The sequence below is a fragment of the Haliaeetus albicilla genome, chromosome 5 (genome assembly GCF_947461875.1).
Source record: "Haliaeetus albicilla chromosome 5, bHalAlb1.1, whole genome shotgun sequence".
NCBI lineage: Eukaryota > Metazoa > Chordata > Aves > Accipitriformes > Accipitridae > Haliaeetus > Haliaeetus albicilla.
The window spans coordinates 27,142,328-27,168,965 of NC_091487.1; the positions used below are offsets into that span (position 1 = coordinate 27,142,328).

A 26,638-nucleotide genomic window follows, 5' to 3' on the forward strand; every position below is an offset into this window, starting at 1 on the left:
CTAGTTGTCTAGATTTCTACAGTAAGGCTGCTGTTAAATAGTATGAAGAATGAGAAAAACCACAATGTTTAAGAACACTCTTTAAAATGCTTCCATTTTATTAAAAAAGCCCTCAGTAGGTTTGTGTTAGATAAAGAACAATCATTTGTAACGTAACCTCAGACTTCACCTAATAGCAGTGTCCACAGGATTACTCAGATGGTAGAAATTTCTAACCAGGAATGTACTTTACAAAGATAATAGCTTGAGAGATGATGCCAGACACTTCATTGACCATTTTATGATGATGGTGATGATGACATTGGAGACAGTGACAATCTTGTGCTAAAGTTCAGCTTAAGTTACTCATAGCTGTCCCAAATGCATTATCGTGAGGGTGTTCTGAAGGCATTGTATAGTGCTTCAGGTCTGAACAGTGCAGTGTCTTGCTCTTAGCTCTGATAATGCTTTTTGTACCATGGCAACACAAAATACCTGATATTCTCAAAACAGTCTAGGAAGGCTCATCAGCCAAGTCACGTTGATCGAAGTACCTAGTGAAGTGGAACACAGTAAGAAACCTGTAATGCAACATACTCCTTTGCTCTGAGTTGATAGACCCCTTGCTTTCTAGCTCTTCTTTTAGTTTTTCTATCATAATTAGAGCTTGCAGTTCAGGGGGCTCATCCAAGGCAACCAGTATGCTTAATTTACTTTTAGGTTTATCTTAAGTCCTTTTAGCTGAGGATATTTACTACATAGGCCCAGGGCATTTTAATTGACTTCCACTTTAAAAGAATCTAGGTTAGGACAACAGTAATCACATATTTATTCTGGACATATTTTGCTGTTTTAGGTATGCAAGTTGCATTACCTGCTAACTAAGCAGATTATCAAGTTCAGAGCTGATATTTGTTCTTCATTCTTGTTCTCCTGAAAGAGAAATAAATATTAGAACAGTTCTTTTGTTACCTGTGTCAAACAGAAAAGCTGTTACCTGCCATGTTACATGCTTGTAATATTCCCTTCATTCTTGAGCAAACTTAGGACATGAAAAATTACTTACCAAGACTTCAAGAATTGAAAAATCATCCTCCTAATAATTTGCTAAGTTCAGCAAGTCCTTTGTGCAATGTTATATTAGATCTTACCTCTAGTACTCTGACTTCAGAGCATCGTCTTGCCAGCTGTCGAATAAGGGAGTGAGCTTCAGGTAGCAAAGGTTTTTCAAGGCATGCCAACAGTGCATAAAGCCATCTACCCTGCGTGGATTCAAATAAGAAAGTTTTAATTATGAGCATTTCTTTGAAGTTTCTTGGAGTTCTTGTTATATAGAGTAGGCCTGAAGCATAGGTCTCAAAACAAAATTGCATTTAAGTGCTACTGCCAGAATTAAAGTTTTAAAGCCAAATGAGACACTACACAGTAGAATTTTGTGCCTCTAGATAAGCTTCTTGTGAGCAGTACTCCTGGCTTTCCTGATTTTTTTTTAATACTAGCCAAGATATAAATTAATACAGCTCACACTATTAAAGTCTGAGGGAAGGATTATTTTAGTAATATCTAAAGATTATTACCTATCTATTAATTTTTAACTTCACAAATGGTGGAAAAACATTCCTGAACAGTGAATGTATCAAGTCAGATCTTTGTGCAATTAATGCTGTTGGATCAGCTTTAAGATTTGCACCACTGTGAAAACATGTCCTTAGCATTTTACTTCACTGAATTCTACGGCATGCTTATCAAATATAACTTCTGCTACCAGTCTAACTTCTTAATTCCAGTGTCTAGTGGCTTTCATTATGGGAATAAACTAAAAGTCAACATGCACATTCTCTGCAGCATATTGGTTAAAAAGAAAACAGTCCTACAGAGAAGGACAGAACATGAAAGGCCTTTAGTGAAACTGTGTTTAGTATTATGGAAGTAATTTTTCATTACTCTCTTGCTTTTTGGTACTGAATGAGATAAGATGCATCCACCAAAGTCTTCTGTAGATACAATGCCATTACACAGGTAGTCAGTTTAGTTGTGGCCAAACTCCATTCTAATGTACCCTGCCAATCAGAATTTCGTACTAGGTTTAATTTGTCACCACACTAATGCAGCTAAGCTTTCTCATCTGTGCTGCATGTGGAAAGATTAAACATGTCTTTGCCAGCACACTGTCATGCATCTCCAAACTAAAATGGCCATGTCGGTAAATACAGTGTGCATCACCCTGACAACTTAAGCTGGTCAGAATCAAAGCTGCTGCAGTCTGACCCTCTTTTCTCCCCAGTGCCAACACTCATCTAACCTTGTGGTTTAAGTTAGTGTGGGGAATGATAAAAAGGGGAGAGGGTTTTGGCAGTACTTGATAGATCTGTATCTGTTATGTTTTGTAATTAGCCTTGCAAAAAGTTCTGTGAATACTCATTTCAGTATCTAATCAAGGAAGTTTTGAAAGTAACTGAATACAATACGTGCATCTAGAGAACTCTTTAGAAAGTAGCTTTATATAAATCATGAACAATTTATCCCTTGTTTAATGCGTTCATGTGCAAGTAGTTAGAATGAATTAAAAATTACCAGTTCTGGAGTAAATTTTTTCTCTCCAAACCAGCTTATCAGGTATTCTAAGACACTGGTTACTGTTGCCTTCAAAAGAGGAACAAAGAGACAATACAATATCTGCAATGTTTTGTTTTGCTGTCCTTCTATCCCAAGAACTGTATTATATAAAAAGCAATTTGATTTTTTTAAAATATACACATTATGTATTTCTACTCCACTGTGATACTATACGGTATTTATTCCAGGTTGAAGTTACATATAAGGGTAGAGTAAGTGTTAAAGCACCAGTTCCTGGAAAAAACTTTTATATAAAATTGTCCTAGGTTCAGCTAGGAAGTAATTTTCTGTGTTAACAAAAAGTTATGGTTAAGTTACAGATTAGGAAAGAGGCATCAATCTTGAGTGGTTGTTTCTTTATAAAGGTGACTAGTGGGAAACATAGTAAAGGAAGGGTAAGTGTGATTCTTCTAGGCTTGCAACGTACGCAAGAGTTCACTATCAAGTTGAAGGACCGCACTTAAAAAACACTAAATGGGAAATATTAAAAACACTGCCAAGCACCTAATGGGGCATTCAACAAAAATTCAAAGATTAAATGTTCTACAGAGAAATTACAAGGACAAAATACTCTTAAAACTAGTCATGATAAATATTTACTAGTAAAGTTGTTTGTAGCTGAAGGCAAGATTATGTGTTTTCCTTGTAAATATACAATAATTGTTGTAATAAACAATTGCCTACTCTAGCACAGAAAAATAGGTAAGACCTCTACAACAGATAGAATACGAGAAATAATGATTTATGTAATGTCCCTATGCGATTTTAAGAGGTAGGCTTACCTGACTCATTCTGCTTACAATACTTAGCAAAGGGGGAAAGCCCACCTGAAAAAAATCAAGTTCAAAAATGCAGACATAATCATAAACATTTTTGTTCTAATTTAGAACATACTAACATTTTGATGTGATGCTCAGACATTTGTAGTGATTTGAAAGTCTGTTCTGAGCTTTGAAATATAGATATATATAAAAAAAAATCTTCAAGCAAGTTCAAGATAAGGTCCAGTCAAATTTGGTATCAAAGAACCTTGTTTTTACTGCTATTTGTTAAAGTTCTGTTTTTTCAAAATGATGCAGTGAAGGGCATGTTTGTAGGATAGCATGTATGAGGACAGAAACCACATATCACTATTCAACAAAACATTAAAGCAGACTATGCAGAAAGCTTTCCATTCAGTTCAGTGAGCAACAAAGTGATGTGATTTAGCTGGTAACAGATGAAGGAACTCTTTAACTTTTTGACTGAAGGGATAGACTTTTCCTCTGCATCACTCAGCTTCCACTTGAAAGGGAAGAAAAATTGGACTTTCTGGGCTCATTGGAGAGCCTACTTCCTATTTAGCACAAAGTGGTAATAAACTGTAGGATTGTTTCTGGCAGTTACTCTTGAAAATAGCAGCTGAAAATTAGATAGAAGTCCTATACTCACCTTTATGTAATCAATTCCTAGATTTTCATTATCAGATAGTGCATCTATTTCTGAGTATACTTTTTCACCCAGGCAGAACTTCTTCCAGCCTTCCTCATCCTCCGATTTTGGCTGAAGTAAATAAAAATAAGTTAAAACTGTGAAATATTGCTATCTTGAAGACACTGAAGAAAAGACATGATAATATTTACAAGTTGTTACATTAAACTGTAAAGCAAGATTAACCACAGATTTAATGACTGGAAAAAACCCACAGCACTGTTATGAATTCTACTCACCATAGTAACATTGCTGTCCAAATGTTGTGACCGCCAGCGATTTCTGTGCTTGTTCAGGCTCTGAGTAATTAAAAAAAAGCCAAATCATAGTTTAACTTTGCAGTTATTTTATCTGAGCCATAATTCTCTTCATTATTCTTAAAATGTATAAAGAGTGTATTTTATGATGTTCTATAAATCAGTAGAGGCATAACTGGCTAAGTATTTACCATGCCTCTTAGTAGAAGTGTAACTAAGTTGCTCATGCTGGATTTTTGGAAGTAATGGTAAAAGCTGAAGGAATTTAAAGTCTACTACATAAAGTTAAGTTGATGTAGTAAGCTTTAATAGTCTTCTAGAATTTTCTTGGTATAACAAGCTTAAGAAAAAAACAACCTGATTTAGTCCAAAAGCACACATAAAGCCAATATCCTGTTTCCAACAGTGGTCTGCATCTGTATCAGATGTCTACAGAACTGTTAGAAAGGCAGCAAGTGTGCTTTCCTAGCATATTTCTTCTACCTTCTACCTGAAATTTTTCCCCCAATCCAATTGTTATTGTAGCAGTAAAAATGACCACTAACAACACTAACTAACAGTAGCTGATGCATAGTGTTTAAACAAGTGACTTCTGATGCTCTTTTTTTCTCAAATATTTTTTAGGATATTCTCATACTTCACAGCGTTAATTCTGGCACAGATGAGAGAACAGTTGATTTGTGTATAAAAGAAATACCTGTGTAGTGAATATGCCTTTAGATGTCAGTTTCCTTAGTTCTACTAAAACCTTAGATTATGCCTAATATACGATATACAGTGTGATAACTTGTAGAAATAGGGGTAGCTCAGTCAGTATTTACAATGTAGATGCAGTAGTACAGATCACTGATTTACCTCCCTGAAAAAACAGGGTAAATGAGCTTATGCAAAGTTGAATGCTACAGCAGCTTCAGGGCAGCTGGTTATACTTCAGTTACTTGAGGTATTCCTACAATGCAGTATCAATGCATTGTAAACATGCCTTCTGCAGTACTGGAGTCATAAATGATCTCTACTTATCTCTTTATTATGTTTCACATTTCACCTTGTTTGAACTGTGGATAGAGAGAGAGACTGCTTGATTCTCCATTTTTGTTCTGTTATTTAAGAGCAGGGTGGAAACGCAGTAGGCAAGATTTAAGTTTGTGCTAACATTACAATCTTACAAATACATTTTACCAAATCAGTATTTCCCCTCATAATGGGTGCCACCACTGTCAACAGTATCCTAAATGGACAGTGTGTTCTACATACATGGATTTCCTGGTGGGTTAGAATCTACTTGTTTTTCAGTTAATGTTGAGTTCTGCAGAATATTCCTGCTAGCACTAGATTTGAATATAACTGCGTAACATCACAGGGATTTTTTTTCCTCCCTCAGCTACTCTATATGATTTAATCTAAATACTGACAGCTATTTTTGCTGACTTTGAAGGATAATTTTTTTTAAACATGACTCTCAAGAGGTTTATCAGAGGTTTAAAAGCCACAGTATATATTCAGTTCTTTTTCAAGAACTTAAAATATTTGTCCTACCATAAAGTCATAACATTTCTATAATAGATATAAGGTTGTCCCCCGTAAAGCACAGACGTGTTCTATCTAGACAGTGCAAGTCCCCTCACACACACCATTTTGTACCTGACGGACAGCTGAGAAATTGGCCACTTGCTGCTGCTGCCACTTGAGCGTTGGAGAGTATCCTTCAGGAGCAGGCTGACATCCAGAAATCTAAGAAAACACTGGCAATAATTATAATGTAAAGAAAGCTTTATAAGAAGAACCCTTAAGAGCAAGAGAATCAGTAAATGTTTACTGTCGGGTAAACAATATCCTTTAAATCTTTGCTTAAGAAAGGTAATTTCATGACGACATCCAAGACTGACTTAACAGATGGTTTAGACAAAATTTCTTCTGACTCTTCTCATATGCAAATAAGAAGGAAGACTAAGTATTCAAAATACATGGTCAAAGAATTATTTAAGGTCTTCATTTTCAGCAATTGTTGTGCCTTAATTTCCCTGTTTATAAAAAGCAGGGAGCTGTTTCCTTATCTTGGACAGCTGCTATCAATCTCAGGAGTTCTACTTGCCAAGATAATAAATTGAGGAAGACAGAAGACCACCAAAGTATCTTTTAGGAAATTAACTCTGACAGTTAAGTAGACAGAACCTCTTTAAAGATTAGCATGAAAGATTTATTTAAAAAAACCAAACACCTTTCTACAAATGTTTAAGAATGCCACTACAAAGAGACGAGACAAATGAACTGAATGGTCACAGAAGTTACATGGTCATATGTCCGTACTAGAAACTCTTCTTGAGCAATCTAGTAGTTAAATTTCAGATTATAGTTTTCACTAGAGAAAGGCAAACTTGGTCTCTTGAACTATTTGAAAGCAGACTAAAGACCATGCTGGCAGGGCAGCGTGACAACAGAAAAATCTGCATAGGCAGTAAGGAAAAATTCCGATAAAATATTCCACAAAAAGGAAAAAAGTGGTGCTAGAATTTCATCTAACTTTAGCAAAGCTTAGCTGCTTTTAGTACCCTTACCCTAGATGTATATTTAAACCTAAATATAGGTATGGAGGTATTTTTTGTCTAAAGTTTATGCAGGTTTTTTGATTAAATACTTGTAAAATTTAATGCAACATTTGATTTCCTTAGAGAGTAAAACAGTCTGCTGTGTATCAAGTAGTATGGATGTTACCAATTTAGATCAGTTAAAGACTGCTGTTAGCCAGCAGTTGAACAGGTGTTTCTTCAAACACAGACATTTAATTCCGTAGATGCTTTTAAAATCTAGCAGTGCTATTTAGTTACGCCAGCCGCTCCCTCAAATTAATACAAACATTATGATATTAACGCCTTTCCCCTTAATTTTTTTCCGCTCAAAACAAAACATGTAAAATCTCTCAAACTTACTGAAATGTTTACTGTCTGCTTCTTTCTCAATTTTTTGGGGTCTATTTGCGCCACGACCACATCTGGGCATCGAGCTGCTTCAATCCTACAAAATAAAATCAAGTGGCTACATTTTTTTCTTTTTGTAACAGGTGGTGGTTATATGCCGGTGTCTCTGAAATACTGCACCTGCGGAAACCTTCAGGTGAGTAAAACACTGACTATACCGGCAATTCTTACAGAGGGTTTGACTTGAGAGTTACAGATCGAGTATTCTCGGTTGCTGCACGACTGCTCTGGCCTCCTCGGAGCTTGCTTACGTCCTAACTTGCCCGAAGCGCGGCCCCGGGAGGCCGCCGCTGCCGGTACGGAGAGCCAAGAACGGGACCTCCACCTTTCTGCGGGGAGCAGGGCGGCACCGGCCCCCAGAGCTGCGGATCGCCGTGGAGCTGCGAGCCTGCCGCGGCTCGCCGCCGCCGAGCGCGCCGTGCAGCGGGCGTTCCGCGGCCCCGCAGAAGCGGCAGCCTCGCAGAAAGCGGACGGGTTTAGAGGCGATGCCGGACGGGGTCCCGCCGCGCCGGGAGCACTGAGGAAACGGCTCTTCTGGCTGCGGCTGGCAGGTTAACGGTAGCACGACGCAGCAAGCCCCCGCGCACCCCAAGGCGAAGCTCGGCCCGGGCAGCACCCGCAGCCGCGCCGCTCCGGCGCGGAGGTGACGGCGGCGGGCCCGGCCCGCCGCCCCGGCCCGCGGGAGCGCAGCCCTTCCGCCCCGCCACTCACTGGACGCGCTTCAGGTACTCCTGGGGCGTCCTGGGAGGCACCGTGGGGTCGAAGTCCTCGGCCAAGTCACAGTCGTCCACGGGCAGCAGCCGCGGCATCAGCTCCTCCACGCCCGGCTCCATGGCCACGCCGCTACGGGCGCCCGCGCTCCGCCCGCCTCCCCCGGCGGCGGCAGGCCGCCTCCCCGGGCAGCGCTGGGGCCGGCCCGCCGCGACGCAGGCGCGCTGGGAGGCGGCGCGAGGGGCGGGCTGCTCTCGCGAGAGCGGCGGCGCCCGGCGGGAAGGGGCGGGGCTCTGCCCGCGGCGCCCGCTGCCTCCTCGGGGTTAGCGCTGCCTTTATAAACACCCCCCGGGCCTCCTGTCTCCTCTCGGTCCTTGCGCCCTTGATAAGGGCGCGTTGGTATTGCGCTCTGAGGTAGAAGTGATACCGTGAACGCGCTCCGTGCTTGGGGCTGCGTCACCGGGGCGGAAACACCAAGCCCTGAGCGGCGGCCTGCTCTGGAGGTGGTGGCTGCCCTGAAAACCTAGGGAGGGGAACAAAGGGAAATTTGGCCAAAGAGCAGTGCAGAAGGTGGCTGTGCCAATTCGATGCCCATCAAACTAGGCCTCTTTCTGTGGTGAATCGGTATAAGCCTTTAATAACCACTTTTGTTAGGCCCTGTGCTGTTATTCTAATATACTGTAGTTTTTGCAAGTGGTTCTTTAAATCTCATCCATTAGTGTTTTCTACCTGTGGACATCCAGTAGTAATAATACCTGTCCCTTCCTTGAAGTGCATTGAGATCTGTGGATGAAATCAGTTACATAAAAGTTAATTGCTGTAAATTTAAACAGTTCTCATTGTGGAAGGGTCAGTGCCTGAGTTTTTATTTTGTTGCTGTATGGGTTTATCTAAATACTATTATGTGGGAATATCCATGTGCCAAATCAAAAGCAAGGTAGCCTTAGCACAGAGGGCGGTCGTTTCTCAGTTAAGATAAAAAGCAGAAGGATAACGCTGTAATCATTGTGTATTATGAAATTCCTGTTATGTAAAATGTCAATCTGTATATTATTTTTTCCTATTAGTTCTGCATGCAAAGTCAGTTTGGTGCTACCTACAGTCCATCTAGTAGATGGGAGTAGCTCTAAATACTTCTGATATACGTTCAAAACAAGCAATGCTTTTTTTTTCTGCAAGGCTGTATTTTAGCAGTTCTGAACAAACATCTACCCTAACTCCTCCTCTCCACTGGCTTTTGTTTGTTTTAAGGTGTTTCCAAAACCACCTACGTGTAACAGGGAGCTTTAATTCTGAAACCCGGATCTAACATCCTAGTTGAGTATTCAACAATTGCAGTCACCACTAGAAATAAAACCTGCTTAGCTAAAACTACAGTGAGATTTCTGGAAAGGCTGATCAATGGTCAAGACAAAAACTTTGGTGAGTCCAGCTGTAAAAAGTTCTAATACTTTTGTAATATTCAGAAATTTTTTTTTTCTATTTGTCGCGAAGTCAAGAACTATGAGCAGAAAGAGAAACCACAGATAGAAATATACTTTAAATATACTTTCTATCTTTACTTTTTCTGGAACTTTCCATTGATATTTTTTAAATGAAGTAACATATTTTTTATTATTACAGGTAGTCTTCCACGGATAATAAAATTGTTCCTAACAAGTTTTACCAACAATGTTGATGCAGTGGCTAGTAAACAAGACTCACTGGAGGAAGAGGAAAAAGAAACTGGAAATTAATATTCTTTCTCCTCAACTGCCTAGGCATTATGGAGGAGTACTTTTTCAAAGACGGTGAGTTGCCATCAGTGGACACGTACTGCTGACTTAAAAAAAAAAAAAATCTAACACATAAAAATTCTGCATTAAGAAAAATGAAATGCTTTCACTGTACATTCTAATACAATAAAGTGTTTTCTTATAATGAGTATACACCATGTTAGGATCCTATTTGCTGTTCTGTTTTTTTGCTTCCCCTTGCTTTTCTCTGTGGTTTGCACCATTGTAACAGCTGTGACATTTCTTGAAGTTTAGAGCATTGGATTGAGTCATTATGCAATGAAATTTAATTGTGCTAATGACTGATTAAAAATACTGTATACCTTTTATTTGTAGTGAACTTTCAGAATAGTAGACTTTCCTGTTCTTCCTTCTTCCCTTTTAAGTGTCAGTTGCCTCTTGTCTATAGAGTTCATCCTGCGGTTCTGACTTTGGGACTTGCCTCTTTTCAGTGTAACTTTCTGAAAATGTTTCACAGAGTATTTTAGTACTTTTGAAATTATTGCTGAATTGCTTTCTGCGCATCTGTTTGAATTGCCCTGTTGTTGTGTGGGGTTTTTTTGTTTGGGTTTGGGGTTTTTTTTTTGTTTTTTTTTTACAGACTGAGGAGGTTACATTTCCTTGGCAAGCTACTGCTTAATGCTCCCACAACCGGCAGTGAGATTTGTGGACGTGGAAATTTAAAATCCCTCCTTTTAAGTTCTGCTGTTATTACCTGCTCATGTTTTTAGGCTGAAGAGGACTGGCAAACAATACTGGAAATAGTAATGGCATAGAAATTCTATCATAATTACATTTGACATATAAGAAAAGAGCATAAGGATGTTTTAGTCACTTATATTTGTTTGGTGGTCATAGCGTGTTTTCAGAGCTGTGGTGATGGAGGACGTGGTAGTCAGCAGAAAGTTTTTCAGTCCTCCCCCATGTCCATATGGGTTGCACTGAGATATCTCAGGAAAGAGAGAAGTTACTGTTCTAGCCTTTTGTGGCAGGCTTACTTCAAACGATTCTGAAGTGCCCTGAAACGTAAGCATCACTATAACTTGGGTTTGGGGGAAAAAAAATAACCACACTCACAAAAAAACCTGAACAAAACTGTACAGTTAGTGGCTACATGAAAGTTATTGTGTGGATAGTAAATAAACATGTGTTATATTTCTCAATATTTATAAATATGAGATGAAGTATTGTCTCAGGCTAAAAACCACCAGGAATATAATTTCAATATATTTTTTCCCAGGCAGTCCGAAGAAACACGTAAACAATCTTCGAGGTTAAAAAGTTGCCATAAATGCACATGGTGGAAGACAGGCAACAAGCAGGATTGAATTCCAGGACTCCCAGCAGCCCGGCTGGCTTGGTCCCGAGGATTTCCCTGAAACAGCCCCTCGCAAGCAGAGAACACAGTTAGCAGCAGCAGCGGAGCAGTACATCCACCGGCGGGGGCGAGGACGAAGACGAGGACAGCTCCGGTAACTGCGGGCAGAGGCGCGGCCCCGGGCTAGCCGAGCGCAGCCGAAGGGTAGGGAAGGCAAACTCCCCCCCCCCCCGGTGGCCGCGATGCCTCCTCTCCCGAACGGTTTTAGGAGCGAGATCGAGACAAACGACCTTTAGAAGAAATCTGAAAACCGAACGGGGCAGAAAGCACACGCGAGCAGGAGCCGTCAGGACGGTGAAGCGAAGGTCAGCGGTGAGGGATGACTGACACCGGGCCCCTCCGCCCGGTCGCCGCCGAGGGCCGCGGGGCACAGGCGGGCTGGCCCGGCGGGAGCGGGGCCGCAGCGGGGCGCGGCGAGGACTCCCCCCCTGTGTGGGCGGCGGGGAGCGGCGGGGCAGCCGCGGAGCTCGGCCCGCCCCCCGCCCCGGCCCGCCGCTCTCTGCCCCTTGACGTGGCGCGAACTCTCCCATCAGCCATGTTGACTGCGTCGGCAGCGCCGGGGCGGCTGCGTGCGGGCGGCGGCGAGCGAGGGAGGCGGCGACGGCGGCCGGGACGCGGGGTGAGCGGGCAGGGCAGGGGCTGGGGGGGGGCGGCGGAGGGCGCGGGGAGCCGGAGCGGGCCGGCGGCGCGAGATGGGGGGTGCCGCGGTGAGGAGAATCCTTCGCCGGCGCCGTAGCGGCAGCCCCTCTCCCCGCGCTGCGCGGGTACGGGGGGCACCCCGGCCCTCGGGCCGTGGGGCTCCCGCCCGGCTGCTGCGGCAGGAGGGAGCGTGGTGGGGCGCTCCCCGCCTCCCCTCACGAGGCTTGGGGCGCTCACGCCGCCCTCCGTGGCGGTGGGGGGGCGGACCCCCGGGCGGCCCTGAGGGGCCGGGGGTACCGCCGGCGGCTGGTCAGCGCCGTCCGCGGCCTCCCGGGCCCCGGGCCAGGGGTGCGTGCGCCCCTTCCGATGGGGCGGGGAGCGCCCACCCTGGCCGCCGCGGCGGAGGCCGGCTCGGGGCGGTGCGAGCGGCCGCCGAGGGCCCCGTCCTCGGCGGGGGCTGCCGGCACTCGGGTAGGGCCGGCGGGGCACGGCCTTTGGACGGCCGGCCCTGCGCCGGGTGTGCAGGGCGGCTCGCTCCGGCAGCGGCTGCCGCGCTGCTGTCCTGGAGCTCTTCTGTACCCGCGTCGTGCCGCTGCCGGGGGCTCGGGCAGGGGCGCCTTGCGATATAGGTAAAGCTACACAAAAATGGTGTTTAGGCAGGCCCTGCTGCATTTGATTATGTGGTTTTAATTTAGGTGGGTGGTTTTTTTTAAAAAAAAAAAAGCCCTCAGTGAGCAAAACTGGGAGAGCAGGTTTGGAGGATGGCTGTGTTTGAGTAGTGAAAATGAAATTCTTATGTTGTCAGTTTGACAACTTGAAGTTGCTTTAGTTAAGTACTAAGTCATTCTCCCTGTATATTTGTCTCCTCCTTGGAATTGAAATAGATTTGTATCTGAAACGCTGATTTTGGCATACAAAATGAATTAAAGGTTTATTCTTAATCCCTTATTTTACCAGATTGTTAATGCATAATAAACTGAAAGAATAGGTTTGTTGTAAGAAAAGCGCACAGTGAACTGTACTGATTTAGTGGTATGTAAATATGTGGTCATACGAGGGACCCTGATCCATCTGTGCTGGAGCTCTTAAAGTGCTGTAGAGAGAAATGTTATGATTTCAGCTGTATGTGTGTCCAAGGATTAGTGGATATTATTTTGGTGATCTTCTCTGTTGGGACACATTTACATGTGGTGTGTAAATGTTTAAAGGTGCTGAGATGAAGGAGGAGCTTTTAGAATAATCTATTTTGAAGAAACTATCGTTACGGTTTGCAGTTGTTTCTAGGAGCGTTTCAAAATCATGTCTTTTCAAAGCAATGTGTTTCAAAACCATTTATTCAGCTATAGGACAGCTTTCTGAATGGCACATCAAACATGTTTGATGTGTGCAAGGGTTAGAAAGTCTTAACTGTAGTCTTGCATCTAGTCAAATTTCATGAATACTGTTACTGACCTGAGAATCAAGCCTTCATAGTCAGGTATAATCTGTGCAATTGACTCTATGTGCATTTCAGATGTGGCTTCTTTGTGTGACACAGAGTGAGATTGCCATGGTGTGGGGATGCAAGGTAAATTGAGCCTCAGCAGTGGGAGGGAGGAAGAAAGCAAGCCAGGAAGTACTGCTGGTCTTGTCTGGATGTCCCGTTCTCCAGCAAAGCTAAAGTAGTGACACCCCAACATGGGACCTGTTGCTGTTCAGCTGTTCTGAAAATCACTTTTCTGTGGTCTTCTGAGGTGGGCAGTACGTATTTTGTGGCATTCAGGTGTGTGAAGTTTGGTATGTAGCCTGTAGGTCAGGAGGGTTTGCTATTCCAATGTAACACATCTGCACACCTGTCCTAGAAAATGTGTCTGCATAGCTATAACAATGGTACTGAAACTGAATGTAACCTATCAGACCGTGAGTTTCACATTTGATGAATGATGAAATATGTAAGCATTATTGGCTCTTGGAAGGGAAGAAAAGGATGGAAGAAAAGATGGAGGAAAATCTATTAGCAGGTTCTGCCTTCTGAATAGGAAATACATACTTTACTAGAAGGTGACAGTATTTAACTCAGTAAATGCAACAGATCTTTTATATATATATGTGTACTTTATTAGTCACTGCACACTGGTGTTCATACATTGCCCTCTGAGGAGCAGTAACCGAATGGTAAAAATAATGTCCACGTAAAACCATTTCAAACAAAGCTAGAGTATAATGTGGAGGAAAGATTTTAAAGTCCAGTACAGAAGGTGAGAGTTCACATTGCAGTGTATGGAGATGGAGTTGGTGGACTTTGTAGCAGATGCCTATGGAATGGCTGAAATGGCCTTTTAAGTTGCAATTTTCTCTGTCTTCTCAGGAGATAATTTTAAAAGGAGACATTATTCAGTTTGTGGCTATAGCTGAGATAGTTGCCTCATGCAGATTGTTGTATCAATACCTCATTTTTCAGGGATAATGTTCCTTCACCTCTTTTACAAAACACTGATGGATTTTGATGTATTAGGAAAGAAATCTCTTAAATTCTAGATCCTTTTCCAATACCAGACTGTTCTTTCCTCTCATAGCTGAATTACCTTATGTCTATGATCCCTCTGTACTAATTATGACTTCCAGATATCCTCTCCCTTTGCTTTCACTCAGTTTTGTTCCCTGCCCGATGGCCTTGTTCAGCCCAATGGCCTTGCAGCAATTTGAGTAAAAGTGATTGTGGAAATGCTTTTCTGTACAAAGTCCCGTATGGCTCCTTGTGTTGCAATTGCCATGACATGTAGATTTGCTCCTAATACCAGTAAGATGACATGGCCATTAAAATGTTGGCAGAATAATTATCATGGTATTTCTGTTACAATGTGGAGATAAGGGATAGTGATAGCACCTGTGGAAAACTTTAAGAGAAGTGTATTCTATAGAGTTAAGTTTGCCTGTCAGTCTGTGTTTTATAGGAACAATTTTGAGACTGCTTTTTGTAGCTATCATCACATGCTGACAGTTGGTTATCTCCTAATGATCTTAACTGTGAAATGTGGGGCTTCTTTGTTTTATGGATGTTGTTAATCCGTTTTCTTAAAAGTCAGCATTAGAATAAACCCATTAAGTTAAACTATAATTTAAAAGAACTTGAAAAGTTTTTTACTGTCATAGAAAAGAGAGCTAGGTCTCTATAAATGGAGAGTTTCACAGGAGTCTCCTTTAGCATATGTAATTGCAGGACTAAGAAAGTCAGTGTGCTTGTGAGAATTCCTGATCTAAATCCCAATCCAGGAGGATTCCAGCGTTTCTAAAAGCTGTTCATTAACTTAGTACAGCCTAAATTGAAACCTAGGAGTATTTTCCCAGACTACCTCTTCGGTGGTTCACTTAGACTTTTACAGTAAATTCTTAATTATTAGGCTAGGCAGTGGGAGTTTAGGTATCCTAGTTGCTGGAAAATCTGTACTCTATGTATTATAAAATGTACTGGGAAGCACGCAGCAGGTATTCAGGAACAGTGTGTATATAGCTGAGGGTTTTTGGGTTGGGGGGGAGGCAGCGTGCTTCTTGCTGGCTTTCCCAGATGTTCACAGGTAACTGTTGAGCTTTTCAGATGTGTCTATGTTCCCTAGTGCTCCAGCTTCTGAGTAACTGTAGCTGAAAATCTTGAAAGCCTTAGGTTCGTGCCCCAAATGGTAAATTTGAATTGAAACAATTGTTGAAAGGTGCATCTTCATAGATAATGTAGTGGAATATGGCACTTGTATTTCTTACAAAGTTCTTTCCTAGCATTGCTGTAGAGATGTACTGTTGTGGAATGTTATGTTGTTATTCCTTTATATTTGCATGTAGGCTGCATCATGAGTTACTGAAAATAGGGTTAGAAAACTCTTATAAAATTTGATACAGCGGAAGACATTAAACAAGTACACTTAGGAGAAATACTTTTTGCTATTTGATTCTTAAAAGAAGTTAGAGGATTAAACAGTTTGCAAGAATGAATGATTCTTGAATAATGAACAGAATGAATAACTAAATGCATTAGTGAAAGTCCTTAAAGCAGCGTGTATATTTTTTTGTAAGCAAGTCTTTTTATAGTGTTAGTGTGCTGCGTATTCTCTACTCTGACCTACCCTAGTATTATTGCTTTATTTGTAACATTCCTTGCCTGAGTTTGTTGCTTTAAGTCAGGAAGTGATCAGAAATGGACTATTTTAACGGTAGGTATTTAACTTGCAACATATCAAATATTTGTTATTTTGAAGAGGTTGCTGCATGCTAGGAGTCTTAATTTCTTTTCGTTTCACCTTGGTATTCTGTGCATTGCCTTTAGGATTTAAGAAGCATTACTCAGTGTTGATTGATTGTAACTCAGTTACAGTATTTGAATGTGTGACTGTCGTTAAGTGCATTCTGTATTTAGTGGTTAAAAATGTTTGCATTCCAACACTCTGCTAATGGTTATCTTTTTATTTTAGTGATAAACAGAGAAGTTGACCATGACAACCTTCCTGGAATTTATCCAGCAGAATGAGGACAGAGATGGAGTTAGATTCAGCTGGAATGTTTGGCCTTCAAGTCGTCTTGAAGCCACAAGAATGGTAGTCCCGGTGGCTGCCCTCTTCACACCACTGAAGGAACGGCCAGACTTGCCTCCTATTCAGTATGAGCCAGTTTTGTGCAGTAGGACCACGTGTCGAGCTGTTCTGAATCCCTTATGGTAAACCTAATACATACGTTATGCCAATATTCTACCTTACAAACAGTATTTAGAATAGTGCCACTTAAACTATGCAAAAGATCTGGTGCGTGGAAGTTCAAGTACTCCTCACATGAGTATACAGCTCAAACTTCCAGATCTTAGAAGTTTCTGCACACAGATTTGCATATGTAACATATATACTTAAAGCATAGCTTTCATTTAACCAGTCTTTTCAACGTACTTAAGTAATGATTAGGTATGTTATTTTTCTGGAACTACGTATCTTGTGAGTTAGTATACTCCTGCATTTTGTCTCTAGAAGATTATTTGGGTAAAAAGTTAACTTTGCTGTATCTTTTTAACTATTGGGCCCTGATATAGGTTGATTTCCAAATGAAATAAACTATGTTTATTACTGACCTTAGTTAATTGGTAGACCAAAGCAGGTTAGCTTACTGAAACAGAAGCTGAAAGATGTGATAAAGATAGATACATCAGAAGGAGGCATGAGAGGGGGTGAAAAGCTGTTTAAGCTCAAGAGTGATATTGGCACAAGCACAAATTGTGGACTAGTCATGGATAAGTTTAGGTTGGAAGCAGAGGAAGTGTTTCATATGTCATTCCAATCACAGAAGTATGGAAAGGAAATGGAACAAAATCTAAGGCAGAGTTTGATAGGCATGAGAAAGGTACTGAGTGATAGTGAGAGATTAGACATGGTGTAAAAGATCCTGTAGAATGAACTTAATTTTATGAACGACTTGTACCTGCTTGGGAGAAAAGACACAAAGCAGATGTAAAATTGTATTTCAGTATTAAATAGACACAGTGTCTGATTATACTGTAAGTCAGACTTAGTGGAAGCTAACTTTTTTGGAAGCATTATCTTTTATTGAGGACTGGAAGAAAAATAATGGAAAGACAGAGCTGTAAAGGGTCAGTCAGATCCCTGACATTACAGTGAACTCTGTATACTTTTCCTGTGTCATGTGTGCAAGTCATGACTGGATTTTTTTTTTGTTTTTTTTGTTTTGTTTTGTTTACAAGGTGTGATTAGAGACTCAATTTGGGGGGACCTTTTGAAGCCTGTGTGGCACAGCGAATCGGGCTAGATAACCTGCAGCCCCTGAAATTGGTATAGATCATTTGATCTCAATAGAGCTGTGTTGTGTTTACAGCATGCTGGGACTTATCCAAAGATTTAATGATGTTTTAAAAAGACTTTTGCCCTTGTAGGCAGGAGAAGATGTGATAGCAAGAAGTGTACATTGAAAACATGTAAAGTTTACTTTCCCTTAAGATGTGAGTACGACTTTGTAAGACATCTTTATGGCATGAAGATACAAGTTGCATTTTTTATTTTAACTATCTGAATACTAATAAAAATGTAGATAAAAGGAAGTAGGCACATCAACTGAAAAAAATGTTACTTTCACTAGAGAAAGAGCTGCTAAGTTGGAACCTGTTTTTTTAGGGCATAAGGTATACTCAGGATAGTCCCAGACTGACAGCTAATAGACAGGCTGAGAAAGGAGAAAAACGCAAAGGTAGGGAGAGTTAAAATGATTTGCCTAAAGCCATGCAGAAAATCTCTAATAAAGGTGCTGAATCTGTATTCTTACATTTCTTATTTGCTTCTTTTCCTTGAAGACCATTCTTCCTCTCTAAAGACAATAATTTGATATATCTGTGTAAGACTACACTTGTTTTGAATTTGTAATATGCTATTTAGGAGAAAGTATGCTAGGAGGAAGCTTTTTCAAAGTCAATCTGTTTTTGAAAAAATTTTTGCATTTTGTTGCAAATTCTCAGTGGAGGAAAATGAATTGTTCATGCTATATAAACTTTTCTTATTGTATTTTTATAGCCAAGTGGATTATCGAGCAAAACTCTGGGCTTGCAACTTTTGTTATCAGAGAAATCAGGTAAGAAAATGAAACATTCAGGATATAGAAAATCTTTTTTATAAGGTAAAAGCGAAAATCCTCATTTTTCAAATTATAGTTGAGAACTGAGGTAGACAGCAAGAGCATGAGTGTGCAGCTCTCATATATATCCCTCACAATATCTTCAGGGATTGCATTGAGATTTTTTTCATGACAGGAATAGTGAACATCTGTTGCAGAGGAAGGTAGTCTATATGTATGTTTTTGTAGAAGTTGTAATCTTTTATTTATACTTAATTTCTTTGTGTTTATTTGCAGTTTCCTCCTACCTATGCTGGCATATCTGAAATGAATCAGCCAGCTGAACTTTTGCCTCAGTTCTCCAGCATTGAATATGTAGTACAGGTAAAGTCATTAAATAAAATCTTTAACTTCTGTAGCCTTGCAATATACAAAAGAATTAATTACAATTTTATTTCTTCACTGCATTTTAATGACTGCGAGTCTGTATGTGCTTGTTAGTAGCTTGAACATTTATGTCATCAATTGGGAATGGAAAACATAACTTTTTATAAGAACACAAGGATGGCTAATAAGACCGGTTTAAAAAAAAAAAAAAGTGGTCTCTTCTAAAGGCAATATTTCTGTTAGGTCTGTTTCTTTACCAGGAGTTTAATTTGTGTTTGTATTGGGGGTCTGCTTACTGCTGTTGCTTGCTCAAATGATTTCAGTTCAAATTTGGCTGACTGTTGATTCATGTCTCATGAATCATTTGAATTTAAGTTTGTATTTGAATGATTATGAGTTAGTCTTAGGGCCAGCTGGTTTAGAGAAAACAGCTAATACATATTCAACTCAGGTGTTTGAATTTTAATATTCATTGTTTTTTAGGGTAGAAGTTACTTGACTAGAAATAAAAAAAGGGACCTAAAACCCCAAATTGCAAACATTTGCAATTGCAAATTTGTAATCTCTAAATTCCATTTTTAGGGATTAAAATTTGTAAGACTTCAGTGAGGCATTCAGATTGTGAAGAACAAAGACCGAACAGAATCTCTACTTTTTGATAACTCTTGTAACACAAAGTAAAGGGGATATTTGCTCATAGTACAGCAAAATTAGTTTAATTATTTAATTGATTATTCAAAAAGAACTGATGATCTCTGGAGTAAAATTATGATGTGGAGTGCCACAGAATGTCATCAGGTTGGAATATTTTATAACTGTGAATAGCTTTATGACTATTATGTTCACTTAGAGCAATAAAAGCTCATTGTATATTAAAAGATTTATAGAATTGGCACGTGCTTCAAAATGATCATGACATCCTGAAAGGATTTTTTTCTTTTCTTCTGTAGTAAGCATTTCATTTTTGTGCAGATGTCATTATGGTAGGGGTTTCGTTTCCCTTTAGCCCCAGATACTGGTTACTACTTGAGAGGGAGCCAAGTTAGATGGAACATTGACATTATTGGTGTGATTAAAATTAAAACTTTTACAAAATGTACTTTATTTGTTCATTTTTGATGCTGTAAATACTGCAAGATTTGCTTTTCATGTGATTATATTTGTGTTTCTTAAAGCGTGGTCCTCAGATGCCTTTGATATTTCTTTATGTTGTGGACACATGCATGGAAGATGAAGACTTGCAAGCTCTGAAGGAATCCATGCAAATGTCACTTAGTCTCCTGCCACCAACTGCGTTAGTAGGTCTCATTACCTTTGGCCGAATGGTGCAAGTTCATGAGCTTGGCTGTGAAGGAATTTCCAAAAGTTATGTCTTCAGAGGAACAAAGGACCTATCTGCAAAACAGCTTCAGGTAACCACAAAAGCAAGCAAAAAGAAATCATCAAGGTGATGATGGTGAAGAACTTCAAATAGTCTGTAAACAATTTTTGTAATAAAATCTTACATATTTAACTACAGGAAATGCTAGGGCTTACAAAAGTAGCTGTTTCACAAGTCGGTCGGGGTCCTCAAGTGCAGCAGCCACCACCTTCTAACAGGTAATGTGCTTAAAACATCTAAAAAACATACCTTGACTACACTGATTTACTGGAAGACTTATGTTTTGTGACAATGAAAACAATCAACTGACAGTTGAACCTTTTGATCAGGCACAAATTTACTAGGAGACTAATTATTATAGCCTGTTTCTTTCCTACAGTTTGTACTAGGAAGAAAAGACTTAATGAGTGATAGTAAAATCATCTGGATGATGCTTTGGAAATGTTCTGAGAGAATGTTATATAGGCATATTGTGGAGACGTAAATAGTGATGCTTCTGTTGGCTGGTATGCTGGAAAACGTTAATAGCTGCTTTAGTGCCCCTTATGTGGATATTTGGTTTTGCTGTCCCTTTTTCTCCCTCTTCTGCTCCTCTCCCCTCCTCTTCTGTCTCGCATTTGGAAATTGTGGGTTGGTGTTTGGTCCTCCTGTGTATTCTACTGTGACATAGAAGAAATTTATGAAATGATGAGAGAGAGACATTTTTGCAGTCTCTGTCTTCCAATAAATAGCTGCATTTGTAGACAGCCTGTAGCAGAGAGCATGAAAAATTCTCTATACGTTAATGTTTCTTCTGATCTTTGATTTTCACTGAAGTAGTGAAACTTGAGTTTCTTTTTGAGATTCATAGGTCATCTGCTATGTTCTTTTGACTAGATAGGGTTCTTTCTGGATAGTGGCGATATCTGTAAGTCAGCAAGTTTTTGTTTTACAAGCTCTTTGCAGAACTTAAGCTGAGTGTGCTGTGTGTGTGGTAATACCAAATTGCATTATCTTGGTGAGGCAGAGACAGGGGTCTGAATCCAAACTAGAATCTAGAATTAGACATTGCTGATATATGTCTAATATATTGCTAGTGAGCAACTGATAAAATTTTAATTTAACAATTTGAATCTAAACTAATTCCATATGTTTGTTTACAGATTTTTGCAGCCAGTGCAGAAAATTGATATGAATCTTACTGATCTTTTGGGTGAACTGCAACGGGATCCTTGGCCTGTTCCACAAGGAAAACGGCCCTTACGTTCTTCTGGAGTGGCTCTTTCTATAGCTGTAGGGCTCCTTGAGGTAATAGCTTTAACTACAGTTGTGCTAATATGTAAACAGATTATTTTGTTGCAGAAAAGCTGCCACAATCAATATGTAAAAACCTTAGTAATTGATGCATATTATATTTGTATGATGATTCTGATGGATATCATCCCTTATGTGCATAGAATAATTGTAGGTGTTTATGCATTTTAATGAGGCAAAATTGAGACTGCATTAACAGCAGATTTAAGTTTTGGGAAGGAAAAAGTACAGTTATTGTTAGAGTCCTATTAACGTGATAAATACCCGCATAGCTATTTCTTTTGTTCATTTTGTAGCAAAACCTGATGGTTTTATTTGTCTTTTATTTCCTGCAGTGCACTTTTCCTAATACTGGTGCACGTATAATGATGTTCATTGGAGGACCAGCTACGCAAGGACCTGGCATGGTTGTAGGGGATGAATTGAAGTTGCCTATAAGATCATGGCATGACATTGAAAAAGACAATGCTAAATATGTTAAAAAGGGTACTAAGGTAAGAGATGATCATGGGTGATATTTTAGGCATCTTACCAGTAAGTAAACACTTAGATTGCCTGGCACTGTAAAATACTGTTAGTAGTAGGAAATGTATAAAGAGGTGGGAATTGTGTGGTTTTGTTTGCCTGTCTCTGAATAGTGGTATGTCTTCAGGAATTTCTTCAGAAATTTCAGTATATTAAGTTAGAACTTCGTCTAGCTCACATTAAAGTTCTTTGTAGTGTTTCTCTGGTTTAAGTCAGAAAAAAATTATGTGACTAAATGTTGTATCTAGAGAAAGGCGGTCTCCTTCTCAGACAGCTGCTCAAAACTGTCTCTGTAGTTGCAGAAGGGTTAGGCAGTAGAGTTTAGGTATAGTTCATTTAATCTTAAATCTACATTTGGGCAGGTGAACTGCACCCAAAACCTGTTGAATTCATCTTAACTGATTATAATGGGAGCTTCAACAATTAGCTCAGTCGCAGGCACTTGTCATTATAGACACTTGAGATTAGAAAGGTAAATTCAATTCTGTGTGTTGGATCTAGTACTTAATGCAAAGTTTAAAAAGAAAAAAATCAAGGTCATTTGCTAGTTTATGCAGTAGCAACCACTGGTCTCTCTAGTGTGAGTCAGGTCCTCAGCTGGTCAGAAAAAACCCCGCAAGCGTTGAAAATTCCAGTCTTAATTTTAACTTCAGAAAAAAAATATTCTCTCAGCTTGTATTAGAATATGATGTGAATAAAGTCTGGTAATGTTGTTTTAGAAAAATTTTGTGAGTTTAGGATTTAATATGAAGATGAGGAGAGTTCACATCGTAAATTGCTATGAACTGTATTTTCATCTTGGATTTAGCATTTTGAAGCCCTGGCTAATCGGGCTGCAACAAATGGTCATGTTATTGACATATACGCGTGTGCATTGGATCAGACTGGTCTTCTGGAGATGAAGTGTTGTCCCAACTACACTGGGTATGTGCTTATTCATTTTTAAGTAGTATATGAAGATGCAGTTTTTAATTTTTTTAAATTGTTTGACAGGAAGCACTTGCCAAAAAAATGTTCTGCTACTTTTTAAAAAAAATGCACAAACCCACTCTGATATACTGTGATGGTTGCATTTGTACTGAAATTTTGGAATTTCTCAGCCTCTGGCAAATTAATCACTGCTATTGTGGGCTTAATCAGAACGGGGTTTGCTGTTTTTATTTTAATATGATCTGTTTGAGGCTTAAATAACATGGATAATCCTTTAAACAGACAATTTATCATAGGCACTGTTGCTATTTTTCTTTTTCAGTGTGTGTATATGTATGCTGCATGTTTCAGTAAAGATAAGGAGCTGTCATCCTTTTTCTTGCTGTTCAGAGTGGTACAAAAACCTGTGCTATTCTTTGTGTCTTGTTTATGCCCTTCTATATACTGTTGTTCATAGATTCAACTACTGTCTTAGGTGATTGTCAGGTACATCTCTTGCTCCTGATTTTTGCTCCCTCTATGCAGTTCTACATTTCAGACATGGTCTTGTATTCCCTTCAGCTTGTCTTGCCATCAGTTAAGCAACTTCTTGTCTTTCTCATGAAACCACTCCCCTATTTTCTGTCGGTGTGGCTGACACCCTCACCATTCCTGTTGTGCAGATCTACAGTCTGGGATAGCTTTTGACACTTGTTTGCGTGTTAAGTACCTCATTCATTTTGTAAATCCCGCCAATTCTATTTTTTTTCAAAGACTGTCTTTTCTTTCTCCTTCTGAAAGTCTTTTCCACACTCATAATATTTCATCTTTACTAGTACAGCTTTACATAACATTTGATTTTTAGGTTAGACTTCTCTATTCAGTCTGGATTCTTTTGCTAAGCTCATTTTTCTTGCTTGTTACTGTTAGCTTTGTCAATACCAACTGCAGGTAAAATTAAATGAAGCATCTTTGCTTATCAGTTTAATAACAGGTATATCTGTGGGTAATGGGCTGCCTTAGTTCCCTGTCAGTATGTTCGTATGAGAGAGGATCCTAAGCACATGCTACATAACTAGGCATACCAAGAAGAATGAGAGATGCAGCTGCAGGTTGTGATGAACATATGCCACTGAGTTTCAGGCCAGCTTGGCCACGCTAATCACTGCTGGATTGTTTCTTTTCAGAGCTGTGTGTATAGCCTTAGCTTGGGAGTTTCCACTGCTCAGGATCTTTAAGTTTATGACTTTACCCGCATATTTGACTCCTATTCCTTTTCTGCATGAAAAAAGCTGTATTTGTCTGTATACTACGGTATAATTTTGTTCTTTCTGTCTGTACTTGTGACTCACCTTACCCTGTTTCTGCTCTTCCAGCAAAACTAGCCTTAATGTATAGTTTGTCTATTTCTCCTACAGCTGTTCCTATTTTCTGTTTGGTTACATCCTGCATACAGGGAGGAATTTCTGATTCTGCCCATGACTATTTTCTTCTGTCTTTGAGTATCCACCTGAAAACTTATATAACTTCATTCAGGTGTAATGTTTGACCAATTAACATATTTTACTAATATGATTTAATTAATATTTTTGGATGAATAAAAATAATATCTCCCATTACTACTTCCTAAATGCAGTGTATGATATTCCATGATAAGCGGCAACTGTTGCAGTTACATCAACAGAATATTGCTAAGCATAAAAATAAATAATGCTTCTTGAGCATAGATTTAAGCCTGAAATAAGTTTGGAATATTGAATATTAGAAGTAAACTGACTTTGTATGACAAGGCTATGAGACATTCTTAGTGTTGAAGTCCAGTATAGTATTTTCCCAGTGAAAGATTTTGTTATATATTATAATCACAATGACCTTAAAATGCAGATTGGGCAAGAAGCTCACTTAAAAATTTCTTCCCTAACACTGTAGCAAAATATTAATTTAATGATAGTCCATTTTAAGAGGGCAGAAATGTGCATCACAATGAACTGTCTTTAGTTGTAGTGTTTAATAGAAATAAGCTATATAAATCCCATGTACTAAATTACTGCATAGTAAGTAATCTGTTTTGAGGGTTTTGTTTGTTTGTTTTATTGTTGTCTAGGGGCTACATGGTAATGGGAGACTCTTTCAATACATCTTTATTCAAACAAACATTTCAGAGAGTATTCACGAAAGATATGCAAGGACAATTTAAAATGGGATTTGGTGGCACATTAGAAATAAAGGTAAGAATACAAAAATACAGTGTGTTAGTGAAACACTGGAATAGGATGGCTACGAACTGTGGAATCTTTGCCCTTGAAGGAATTTTGAGGAACATGCCAAACAGGTGTTTTAGGGTTGGCTTGGACATAGCTATTACTGTCTAGCTATCTTTTTGCAGTTCCCTGATTCTGTAAACGTGAGTTAGGTATAATGTTAATTCCTACTTACTCTGCATTCAGTGACAGCTAAAAGGGGCGACTAAACTAAAATCAGTGTCTTGTGTTAGAAACTCACAATGCTGTGTGCGTAGGTTTTGGTATCAGTAGTGAGCGTTTCTTGGCTTTAGGTCCAGGTTCTCTATGTAGTCCAGGACAGCTTTCCTTTCATTTTCTGTCCTTATTAGAATCCACTCTGGCACTTCAACAACATTCATTTTCACCTCTGCTCTCGTGAGAAGCTTAGAGCTGAATGTGCTAGGTTCAGGTACTGTCTTCCATGATGTTTCTTGCAAAATATTACAATCCTGCCTTGTAGAAGAATATGGGGCTATATTCTTGGTCAGTAAAATTCTGTTAAAGTTTTTACTAGCAGGACAAATAATCAAACCCTCTTTTTTCATGAATGTGTTCTTGTGAATTTCGTTGGAAGATCCTGGAAAACACAAAAAGGGAGCCCCAATTCTAGAGGGATGTACAAATCACTTCAAACAGGAAAATTACATTGGAAGAATGTAAATAACTGGATTTTGCTTTTAGCTAAATATGTTTAGGAGATAGAGTATACATTCATTGTGGAGTATGTACAGGCTTATATTACCAGTCTTCAGTTTTAATCTCATCTTGTGAATATTTTAATTGCTTTGCTAGAAAATAGACATTATGCAGTATACTTTCTAGGCCCTCAGGTTTATAAATAACAGCAGCTTTTCTCCCATGTTTTAATTTATGTTCATGCTTCAGATGTGCTAATTGATATAGCTAACATACATAATGAAGTGTAGAAAGTGAGCACATGAAAAGTTTCTCTAAATGTTATCAAGTATTATTGTATGTATAACCTTTCCTAATGGTATCAAGACTGATATTCATTGAGGTTTTCATTAACTAATGATAAAATAAGACTGAATTCTTCTTAGTGTGGCATATTAATGTATGTTTTTCTTCTAAATGTGAAGACTTCAAGAGAAGTAAAGATTTCTGGAGCAATTGGACCCTGTGTCTCTCTCAACTCTAAAGGACCTTGTGTCTCAGAAAATGTAAGTAAACTTTGCTGAAAATGAAGGTAATACCCTATCGAGGGAAAAATATGATTTAGGATTTCTGAATCTGAAGAGAGGCTGAAACTTTTCCATAAATGGAACAAATAGTGTTCACTTTTTACCAATTTTAAATTAAATACATGCAAGGGCTGTTTTTTGGATAAGCTCCTGTTTACTGCTAGATTAGATTCAAGTTGTATTAGACTTTGCAGATCCCTTGTTACTTGTTTAGATTTGTCCACTGAGTGGTTGCTTTAAAGTTATTACTAAGAAGTTAGATGCAGGCATAGCAGAAACCAAGTAGAAA

The 26,638-nt window shown here is 39.5% G+C and overlaps 2 protein-coding genes across 4 annotated transcripts in view; one reads left to right on the plus strand and one right to left on the minus strand.

The window, feature by feature from the left end:
• Positions 1–67: 67 nt before the first annotated feature.
• On the minus strand, positions 68–8,222 carry GEMIN2 (gem nuclear organelle associated protein 2). Its single transcript, XM_069783936.1, has 10 exons — positions 8,009–8,222; positions 7,250–7,334; positions 5,964–6,053; positions 4,305–4,364; positions 4,027–4,137; positions 3,378–3,422; positions 2,554–2,622; positions 1,131–1,241; positions 854–912; positions 68–533 (listed from the first exon to the last, which is right to left on the minus strand). The coding sequence occupies exons 1-10, from the start codon at positions 8,128–8,130 to the stop codon at positions 494–496; spliced, it is 792 nt and encodes a 263-aa protein (XP_069640037.1). The 5' UTR covers positions 8,131–8,222; the 3' UTR covers positions 68–493.
• A 2,798-nt stretch (positions 8,223–11,020) lies between these two features.
• SEC23A (SEC23 homolog A, COPII coat complex component) overlaps positions 11,021–26,638 on the plus strand; it is a 30,505-nt gene continuing 14,887 nt past the window's right edge. Inside the window, exons 1-11 of one of the 3 annotated variants that reach the window (XM_069783933.1) lie at positions 11,021–11,466; positions 16,240–16,481; positions 18,331–18,388; positions 18,668–18,754; positions 19,933–20,169; positions 20,277–20,356; positions 21,281–21,425; positions 21,767–21,925; positions 22,765–22,880; positions 24,970–25,093; positions 26,248–26,328. In XM_069783933.1, the coding sequence (XP_069640034.1) occupies positions 16,261–16,481; positions 18,331–18,388; positions 18,668–18,754; positions 19,933–20,169; positions 20,277–20,356; positions 21,281–21,425; positions 21,767–21,925; positions 22,765–22,880; positions 24,970–25,093; positions 26,248–26,328 (1,308 nt within the window). In that variant the 5' untranslated portion in view covers positions 11,021–11,466; positions 16,240–16,260. Of the gene's footprint in view, positions 11,467–11,630; positions 11,781–12,311; positions 12,430–16,239; positions 16,482–18,330; positions 18,389–18,667; positions 18,755–19,932; positions 20,170–20,276; positions 20,357–21,280; positions 21,426–21,766; positions 21,926–22,764; positions 22,881–24,969; positions 25,094–26,247; positions 26,329–26,638 lie in introns of those variants that run through there. The other 2 variants (XM_069783932.1, XM_069783934.1) reach the window with 2 other exon arrangements.

Bases quoted from the DNA above. Each gene is read 5' to 3' on its own strand.
- GEMIN2 (XM_069783936.1), bottom strand. From the start codon at position 8,130: ATGGAGCCGGGCGTGGAGGAGCTGATGCCGCGGCTGCTGCCCGTGGAC. The intron at 4,365-5,963 runs GTACAAAATGGT...TTAATTACTCAG, and splicing joins ATTTCTCAGCTGTCCGTCAG to AGCCTGAACAAGCACAGAAA. The intron at 534-853 runs GTAATGCAACTT...CCACTTCACTAG, and splicing joins ATAATCTGCTTAGTTAGCAG to GTACTTCGATCAACGTGACT.